We start from the raw sequence: 9,595 nt of genomic DNA, 5'->3' as shown, positions 1-9,595 counted from the left end.
CCGGGGCGTAGCGGACGTTTGACGTTTCGGATTGGACTACAACTCCCAACACTCCAATCGGGACGTTAATTCAGACGCTTCCGGGTTACGTGCTTGAGTTCCCCGCCTTTTGAGTAAACGACAGTATCCCAGGACGTCGCCTTCACAATAATAACCACTGACGGCTTTTATTTTTTATTTGACGCGGTACAGCAGATTTTTGAGAGGTTTTTCTAACCATGTAGCAACCCAGCTCACTCTTTACTCTGAATATCGACTGACTGGCAGCCATGTTGCTCCCGTCCGACGTCGCCCGGCTTGTTTTGGGTAAGTCTAATCAGGTTTAGAAGCAAAGCTGTAGCTGTACGTTAGCGTTAGCCAACAAGTATACTCAATTAGCTTAACGTCAACTGTAACAAGGTGGTTCAGTGCGCATGGCGGTTAACGGTTAACCAAATAACCAACGGTGCATTTGGGGTGATTAAATGATCCAAACTGCCGTTTGAGCGTTGTTATCTCTTACTGGATGTTGGTACATGTCCTTCCCCAGGGTACCTCCAAGAGGAGCGACTGTGCGCCACAACACAAGCTTTCATCCACGAGTGCCCAAACTTGAAAGAGTACGCCGAGCACTCCACGGAAGATGGGACTATTCCCGCTTGTGTTTTTGTAAGTGCGCCTTTTGTCTCCGACAGGCCCCTTTCAGAGACTCTTTAGTGTTTATCATGCTCGTCTGTGACTCCATGTTTGTCCCCCCTCCCCTCTCCCTCATACAGTCCATCTTTGGGAAAGGCCTGACAACCATCTTAAACGAGTATGTAGCTGCCAAAACTAAAGGTGAGCTTATCTGATATGGTTACATTTACAAAACTGAGGCGTTTGTTATATATTCTAAATGTGTCGTGCTTATGTTTTGGGTCATTTTTCAATAGAGTCTTGTCATGAGGTACCTGCAGTGATGACCTCTTTGTGGAAAAAGCTGGATTTTACCCTCAACCAGATCAAGTAAGGAGCTTCAAGTGACCACAATCTCAAATCTCAGCGATTTCTATTCAATGCTGACATTAAGTTGGGTATTCAACACCGATATTGTTACATTATTCTTCCATATCTTTTACTTAGGTCATTGCAGAATTCCCCAGCTATATCAGCAAATCAAAGAAGTAAGTCTGTTATACGTTTTTCCATTTTAACATATTTAATATGGCCATTTTGCCAACAATACTTTTTTATTGACACCAATCTAAGTACATTTGACTCAACTATAAATAGGTCTGTGTTATGATTTATACCCATTTAATGTATGTGTGGTATGCAGTTGTACATATTGGAAAAAATTGATTCCTTAATCGGAAGCTTAGTGTGATTTCAGTGCTTTTTAATACAGTGTTGAATACTATAACCCCGAGCACCAGCATGTAAAATCCCACTCTAAGCACAAAATGTGGGAAACTAGGATTTTTTTTTTTTTATCTGACCAGAATTGCTGCTCTCTAGTAATGTTGATGTGTTCTTCTGTTGGTGTCGGTTATGGTTGTTGTCAATGGTAAAGTTTCCTATTTATGTATCTTATATTTGCTGTCTGAGATGTGTTTTTGCTCAGGGTTTGTTTTTAGGCCATTTTATTGACTAGTTTCTGTTCATTGCAGTACGTTCACGCATTGGAGTGGCAAACATGGCTAGACAGCGGGTCTTGACCGTGGCTTCGGCAGGTGCTGTTGTCTGCTCATCAGTCTCTGAGACAAGCTCCATCATCAGCCCTGCAGACATCTCCCACAACATGCTCGGCCACTCCACTCCCCTGAGCTACACTGTCGCGCAAACCCGACCAGCTACCGGCAGTGGCACACACCAGCAGATCCATGATGGCAGCCGATTACTAAATACGCCCAGTCAGTATCACAAAATAAGCAGTACTCTATGTTTTTTGGTTTTATTTACAGTGCAGTTGAGGTGATAGTTTTGATAATGTAGAAATGTTGAGACAAACATGTATTCTATTTTTCTTGTGTTTTTGGTGATGGCGTAAAAACGTTTCCCGGTTTATTTTGTGTAGATTTTGTTGATCACCAATCATAAAACAAATGTGCTTTTGTATGAAGTGTGACATAATGTGTCCACCACAGGGGATTCACCAATACAGATCATTGTTACGGAACAACGGCTTAATCCAGGTCCGATGTCTCCTGGACGGCGGAAATGGTATGGATGATTAACAGTCAAATGTAGGAAAAAAAGCATGCGTGTAAATGATCAGATTATTGATCACTGAATTTAATTTAGCTGCTTCCGTTTCAGGGTCTTTATTGTGCATGCTAGTTCACTGTTGCACTGTCATGGCTTATTGGGGTACATGACTAGAATGCATACCACATTGCATTATGTGATATTAATGCCGTTGTAGTTTCCAGTCTTTGCATTCTGTAATATTAGACTGCAAATTGCATGCAATTTTCAGCCTATTGGTTCCATACTAAGGTTTTGGATATACCTACAATCTTGCGCTCTGTCTTAATTAATAAATAGCAGGACATTTTGGAAGAAATCAAAAATATCTACCGTGAAAAGAGCTATTGAAGTCTTGATATTTTAATTAATGTATCTGTATGACCCTGGCTCAAATTTGGTGTGTGAGGTACAGGGCCTTTGTTTAGACCTTATATTAATTAATATTATTAGTTACACCTGTGTTTTTGTATGAAATTGTGTTGTCATGCCTTCTGCTTGTTAGCAGCCACCTCATAACCTCCCATATATATTATTTTCTGATGCCTTCAGGGACACACCCAGAAAGAGAGGTGGTGCTCAGAGTGGGTCCAGTACCCCTAGCAGATGTGCCATGACTGTACCCCCCAATGCAGAACCTCAACCTGAAGATGGTGATGGGAACTTTCCTGTAAGTAGAATATATGTTAGTTGTTGTGACCAAACAGGTGTTTTCACTAAACCAAAGATCTTGTGCAGCACATTAGGGCTAAATTACCTTTTAGGTTATCACCTCTAGGATACCTGAAATAAATATGTTTCATTCTTGTAGTATGTTGAATGACATAATACTTTAGACACAGAGCAGTAAGGCTTTAACACTGAACTTTCAAACAGTTTTATCTGATTAATTCTACAGGGCCAGTTTCCCAGGGACATGTCTCAACACTTCTTGAATCTATTCTTTATATTTTTGGAGTTAAGTGAGTTGGGTAAAAAGGGGGTAACGGGAACAATTGTTTCTCAGACCAGCAGTGGGTTACCTCAGTCTACTATTTCTAGAAGCAATTCAACTTTTTTTGTTTCATATATTATTTTTTTTTAGATGTTTCATAACACATGCTAATTTCCACAGCAACTTGTGATACAAAATGCACGTGACAAAATATTGGGAGACAGATCGTTACAAGAGAAGCTTGCTGAAAACATCAACAAAATCCTCGCCAAGTAAGTTTTGAGTTGGCATTTCCTTCACTGTGTTTGCATTACATTGTTGTGATAGATGATTTATGATTTGCTCAGTGGCAAAGTTGTGACATGTCTGCAAGCATGTTATTACCAATGTTAGTACCAATGTATCCTCCGTTTCATCTCTAATATCAGTGAGCCAATGCCCCAAACATCTAAGGCCCCATCAAGTACAGTGGAGGCGGACCAGTCCATAGATGAAATACTGGGACTACAGGTGCTGGAAAAACTAGAAATACTCGTATCATGTTTAATTCCTTTGTCCCATAAAATGTTCCTCATAGACGGTGATCACAAGCATAGTGATCCCTCCATAAAGATGTGCTTGTTTTACTGTGTTTACATTATTTCCTGACATATGTCCTCTGATACAGGGGGAAATCCACATGAGTGACGATGCCATCCATGACATTTTGGAGCAAACTGAGTCCGACCCAGCTTTTCATGCCCTCTTTGAGCTCTTCGATTACAGTAACTTACTTTGCTTCCATTTAGTTTGCTGTGCAGAGCACTTCTTTTTAATTGTGTTATAAAGCACTATAGAAAAGAGACCTTTTATAATGTGTATTTGCAGATAAAACACGATTCCCTGATGGCGAACCGGGGAATGGAGATATTAACAGTAGTCCAGAAGAGGGTGACCCTGCTGGACCTTCGACAGTTGGACCCCTTCCAAGTAATGATCCAGGTATTCTTACAATGTAATTCAGTAGTAAGCTCTCAGAGAAAACCATGCGGATACAGTCAGATTTATAATTTATTGTGAAAAGTCGTGATTAGGGTCACAAGCTTCACTAGAGTGTGCAGACTCATCACAGTGTGTTGCTGACCAGCAGTTGGCCAGCTATAGCAGACTCTTTATTTATATAGAGACATTTTTGGTTTTGTTTTCAAATGCTGATGTGGATTTTTGATGCACAATAATAAAAAAAATGTCATACCCCTATTGAAGAAAAAGCTGCATTAAATACACACATAAGCACAGAGTAATCCTCAAATATTTATTGTATCTTTCAGTCACTGCTCACCGAGATGCTAAGGCTTCGGATACAATGCCAAAGACTATAAAGATGAGAGCTGGACAAGAGCATAAGACTAGAAAGTCAACTGCGCCCACCTTGTTAAAGAAAAAAACTCTTGGCCCCAGCGGCAGAGCATCAAGAATTGAAAACAGTTCAGCCAAGTTGTTAGTGAGTCATGGGGATCATCGAAGTGTCTCGTCTGCTGCTGTGGACTCAAACAGGAAGGAAAAGCCCTCACTCTTCAATAACAGTGTTTTTGTAACACCAATGGATATTGATGAACCGTTGAATACACCTCCCCCTCCTTCAGACTGTATGACCATTCTGGAGCCCGCCACAAAGGACTACCTGTCCATTGCAATTTCTCCAAGTGAATCAATTATTCTTCCCTCTGCTGTATTTAATGTGCCGGAAGCGACATCAAATGTTGTTGAAGGACAGGAGCATATACAAGAATCTAAAGTGCAACTTGCGACAGCCCCCTCTGCTTTTTTGTTTCCTTTGCCAGTTGAACTAAACAACACTCCAACGCTGACTGCTGACCTGCCTCACATGTCTCTTTCAAGCAGTGGAAGAGACACTCAAACAGGGGGTACTCGCTCAGTGACACCTGAATCTGCCACTTACACATCTCCTTCTAGCAGTGCCACAGTCACAACTGTGCCTGCCTCGCCCTCATCGACACCCACATCAGCTTCTACCTCTGCAACGCTAACAGCTACACCTGCCTCCTCCTCTCCTGTCTCACCCGCGTCCTCCTCTTCTTGCGCCCCAGTTGGTGCAGCACCTGAGCCTCCAACTGCCAACCACACCACTCCAAGCAAGGCTGCATCTAATTCCAGTGATATAGTTTCTTTGGAGATCATCATTAGTGATAACCAGGATGAGGATTTTTCCAACAACACCCCCTTGAATCCGGAAATTTCTGGAGACAAGATACCCACCATCTATCTTTCCTCTCCACCTAAGTCCTCTGGAGGCCCTGGCACACCAAAGGCCACCTTGGATGAGGCGGCACAGGCAGTTAGTTGCTTACAAAGCGCTGAGGCACATGCCAGTCCTCTCAGCTGTAAGGCTGGAGCTGTAGTCACATCTCCATTAACAGGCACATCACAGCCTCAGCAAAACTTCATAATTCAAATCCCCCTGAACACTGCTAACCCTGCCCTCCAAAGAGCCAGCTATTTCCTTGTGACTGAACCCCCAATTGCAGATGCTCAAACCAGACCGGTGTTACTGTCTGCTGGACTCTCAAAGGGACAGCCTTTGCCCACTAACCTGTATGGGATGACCACACCATCTCGCGCTCGAGGCTCCTCCCCCGGTAAGAGACAACAGACTCCAATAGTGGGTCATCTCGGTAGACAAAAGTTACTCTCTAGTAAGTATCAGTAGCTGGCTTTTGATTTTTGTAGTTGCAGCTTTTGATGATTAGTTTGTTGTTTTTTTTAACTTACTGTGAAGGGGACTCTTCCCCTTTTTTAAGGTACTTTAGGCTGGACAAACATTAGACATTGTCACTTTTGCCCCATTTTTAGAATATGATAATGCAATACATAATGCATCATTTGGTGTGCTCGTCTACATTGAGACATAGGTTGCAGTATAAAATATTGAAGTTGAGCAAAGTTCATTTTCATTCTTGTTTTAATTGTTGTTTTCTTTTGTGTGTGCAGGGCCAACACTCATCTTACCATCACCTGTTAAGCCCATGTTGCTTCCTCTTTCTGTTATGGGGCCAAATACTTTAGGGAAGGTCCAGGTGGTGTCCAATCAGGTAAAATACATTTATCTGCAGTTCTTAAGTTGGTAGTCAAAAGGTATTTATTTTCCTGATAATGCTGGTGATCATCTACCATTCTACACCTTGGAGGAAAATACTCTTTGACCAACACTTTGGTCCATGATGAGTAAGTATCTTGAGATCTAATGGGCAGATTGTTATATTTACAGCTTGTCGCCATACCAAACCTAGTACCGGTACAACAGTCAGAATCTGTCAAGCTAAAGTCTTCCACAGTGGCAATCCAACCGTCTACTCCTGCTGGTGAGTTGCAAGTTAAATTGACCTCATATCCTTTTTAATAATAATGCATTCTATTCATTATTATTTTGTTTAACTTTACGTTACCAACATATTTCCTCATTGTTTCTCTGCTTAATGTTTTAATGTCACTGCCTTACTTCTCTCACCTTATTTCTCTGAATTCCAGGCACTGAGCAACACCTGGTTGGTAAATTGGTTCAATCTGTGTTTGTTGAAAAAACAGACCAGCAGGATACAGCAATGGGGCCTAGTCATAGGAGAATCTTGTGTTTTGACTCTTCTGCAGAAGTCCAACCACAAACTGCTAAAATAACTAGAACCAGCGAATCTACAGCTACAAATGCATCTTCACCACAATCTGTCCAGCAGACTGAGAAAGATAAAGAGTCTGTGACTCGGACTAAACCTACTATCTTGGGTGGCAACAAGCCCATGAGGAGAATAGAGACTATCAGATGTTCGTCAGATCCCCGGACTGGAGGAGGCTTCATGAAGGAGGCAGAGAAGTCCATTTCTCCACAACAGCACCAGAAAAATCCTCTTAAAAAGAACTCTCGCAAACAAGATTATAGCAACCATAACGAAGAGTATCAAAGTGCAAGTACCAGCAGTGTTGATGCCTCACAGCTTGAGACTTTGAAAAAATCAGAATCAGGAAGGAGATCAAAATCTATAGATACGATACACAATCATGATAAGGATGATGATGCAGCAAAAGCTAAGGATTCTCTTGCTTCTGAGTCATTGTCCTCTGATTCTGCTCTAAAATCAGGTTCTAGAAAGGAGAAAGATGAGATCAACAGGAAAGAACCTGCAGAAAAGGCTCCTGGCAAATCACGTGATGGGCGTACAGAAAAGAGGACTCTTACTCAGGAGGTGCCAAATGTAACAGCTAACAAGGAAAATGAAATGAAAAGCAGCTTGCAAGAGCAGCAGCATTCAACACCGTCATCCTCCATATTAAGAGACTTCAGCCCTCCAGTTGTCACCCAGCCTGCATCTAATCCTCAGGCCAAGGTCACAAAAGCACCCTCAAAGACCAGCTCTCTGGCCAAACAGGCAGCTGAGATGCTGCAGGACATCCAGGGGCTCAACTCTCCTTCCTCCCCAGTCAAGAGGCCTGGAGCCGGCAGTTCAGACCACAGTCTTCCTCGTACCCCGGGGACGGGCTGTAGCCTGGAGGAGTTTGCTGACCGTGCCAGGACTCCTTCCCGACAGAGGAAAGGTAAAGATGGAGAGGGGACTCCCAAGCATCTAATTCCTCCCAATACCCCGGATGTCCCCACCTGCAGCCCAGCCAGTGAGGCTGGCAGTGAAAACAGCATTAACATGGCTGCCCACACACTGATGATTCTCTCACGTGCTGCCATCGCCAGGACAGGCACTCCACTGAAGGACAGCCTGCGTCAGGAGGAAGTTGGAGAAAAATCGCCCACAAGCTCAAAGAACTCTAAGAAACGCAAACAACCTTCGCCCACAGCCAGCCCGCGTGCAAAGAAAGAATCAAAACCATCTCCCAGCCAAAAGACAGACCGAGTGAGTATAACACGAGGATATGTGTTTTAGTGTTAAAACTAGAGCTATTTTCTGTTCTAAACAAGTTCTGCTTTAACAATATCCTGCAAACGCCGACTTTCAAAAAAATGGTGTCTTATTTTCTCGTTTAATCGCATGGGCTATAAATTGTCAGTGAAGAGTGAGCATTTTACAATTTAGAAAAGCCCACAGTGATGTCTTCAAATGGCCTATTTTGTCAAAACTTCACATTTGAAAAAAAGCTGTAACAAGGGATTGTTTGATATTTTAGATTTTAAAATGACGTGCAGTCATTGAAGGCAATTAATCAATTATCAAAATAGTTTAGCAGATACAATTTCTGTTAAACGATTAAATGACTAATTGTTTCAGCTCTGCTTGAAAGTCTTGCTGTTGTAGATGTAATTTTAACAGTATTTTCCCCTCCCACAACCCTGCAAGACTACCAATATGCTCTGATTCTAATGATACTATGCTAAAATGGCATATACTGAAGAAAGTTGAGCTTAGTCTTTTAAGTTAGCCTGACAGGCTTTTTTCTTTTAAGACATGCAGGTTTGGACATGCATCTCTTAAATGTAAATGTGTCTACATGTGTTAGTCCTGTAATAGACGCGCAGTCGGCACGGGGTGCCCTCTGTGACAAGAAAAGTGGATGAATAGATTTAGGTAACAATGCAGCTTTTACTCTGGTGTCTGTCGGCCCCTTTGGTTAACAGTACTTTTATTTTAGATTGTAATGAAGTGTTTATGCATACCCAATCAATGCCCAGAAATGAAGAGTCATTTTGATTCATGTCATTGTCATGTAATTCTGACCTTTTGTTTAAATCTGCAGGAAAGGAAGAAGCTTGTAGATTGTTTCCCCCATGACTTGGATGTGGATAAGTTCCTATCTTCACTACACTATGACGAGTGAAACCGGACACGGCCACAGGAAAGGACCACCATATTGCTACCTGCTTAAGTCACTATCCAGGAATAGAACAAGCCATCTGGTCCTATGGTTCCTATTAGTAACCTTGTCTGAGGCCTTATAAGCTGTAATGTCTCCTTCAGCCAAGGAAGGACTGATCTATCTTCGATTGTGGATGATCTGCATAAAGTCTTGTTTGATGCAGCAGCAGTCGGGCAACATGGCACTTTGTTGTATTGTTTTTATTTTTTTCCCTCATGCGTGCTTCTGTTTTAAATTATCATTGTTTTGTACAAACAACATCACTTATTTTGGAGGTCTTTGACAATAATGGATGCATGGTGATGAAATTGTGACTCAAAGCATTTTCTTGGTCAATATTTGACTAGTTTGATCAATCCAGCTATCACTGGCTGATAGGGGTTGTATGTATATGTTTTGTAATTTTAGTAACACTGAATGCTCTCATTGGTTTTAGTTTTTCATGTTCAGAGAAGTCTGGTTAATTGAAAAATACTAAAGTAATGTGACATTGTATGTCTCGCACACAGCGTAGGAGACACAAAATGGCTGCAATTGTTCAAAACTGCATACTCAGGCTTTATTCAATGTTGTAATAAATCAGTCTGTGTATTCTTCCTC

General features: G+C 41.9%; 1 protein-coding gene across 4 annotated transcripts; it reads left to right on the top strand.

Moving 5' to 3' along the window:
* The first annotated feature begins 73 nt into the window (after positions 1 to 73).
* npat (nuclear protein, ataxia-telangiectasia locus) lies at positions 74 to 9,592 on the top strand. Of its 4 annotated transcripts, none has more exons than XM_034548184.1 (17): positions 74 to 306; positions 530 to 648; positions 756 to 816; positions 912 to 984; positions 1,102 to 1,142; positions 1,629 to 1,871; positions 2,106 to 2,181; positions 2,758 to 2,875; positions 3,320 to 3,411; positions 3,568 to 3,649; positions 3,807 to 3,903; positions 4,007 to 4,108; positions 4,450 to 5,835; positions 6,131 to 6,231; positions 6,408 to 6,501; positions 6,668 to 8,037; positions 8,876 to 9,592. In XM_034548184.1, the coding sequence occupies exons 1-17, from the start codon at positions 270 to 272 to the stop codon at positions 8,954 to 8,956; spliced, it is 4,173 nt and encodes a 1,390-aa protein (XP_034404075.1). In that variant the 5' UTR covers positions 74 to 269; the 3' UTR covers positions 8,957 to 9,592. The 4 variants fall into 4 exon arrangements, with proteins under 4 accessions (XP_034404075.1, XP_034404077.1, XP_034404076.1 ...); XM_034548186.1 differs by lacking the exon at positions 8,876 to 9,592 and having other exon boundaries at positions 4,007 to 4,120; positions 6,668 to 7,726; positions 7,878 to 8,022; XM_034548185.1 differs by having other exon boundaries at positions 75 to 306; positions 4,007 to 4,120; positions 4,450 to 5,778.
* Positions 9,593 to 9,595: the final 3 nt, after the last annotated feature.

The sequence above is a fragment of the Cyclopterus lumpus genome, chromosome 13 (genome assembly GCF_009769545.1).
Source record: "Cyclopterus lumpus isolate fCycLum1 chromosome 13, fCycLum1.pri, whole genome shotgun sequence".
Classification (NCBI taxonomy): domain Eukaryota; kingdom Metazoa; phylum Chordata; class Actinopteri; order Perciformes; family Cyclopteridae; genus Cyclopterus; species Cyclopterus lumpus.
Note: the sequence above shows the minus strand (reverse complement) of the source record. Positions and strands in the feature narration are given on the sequence as shown.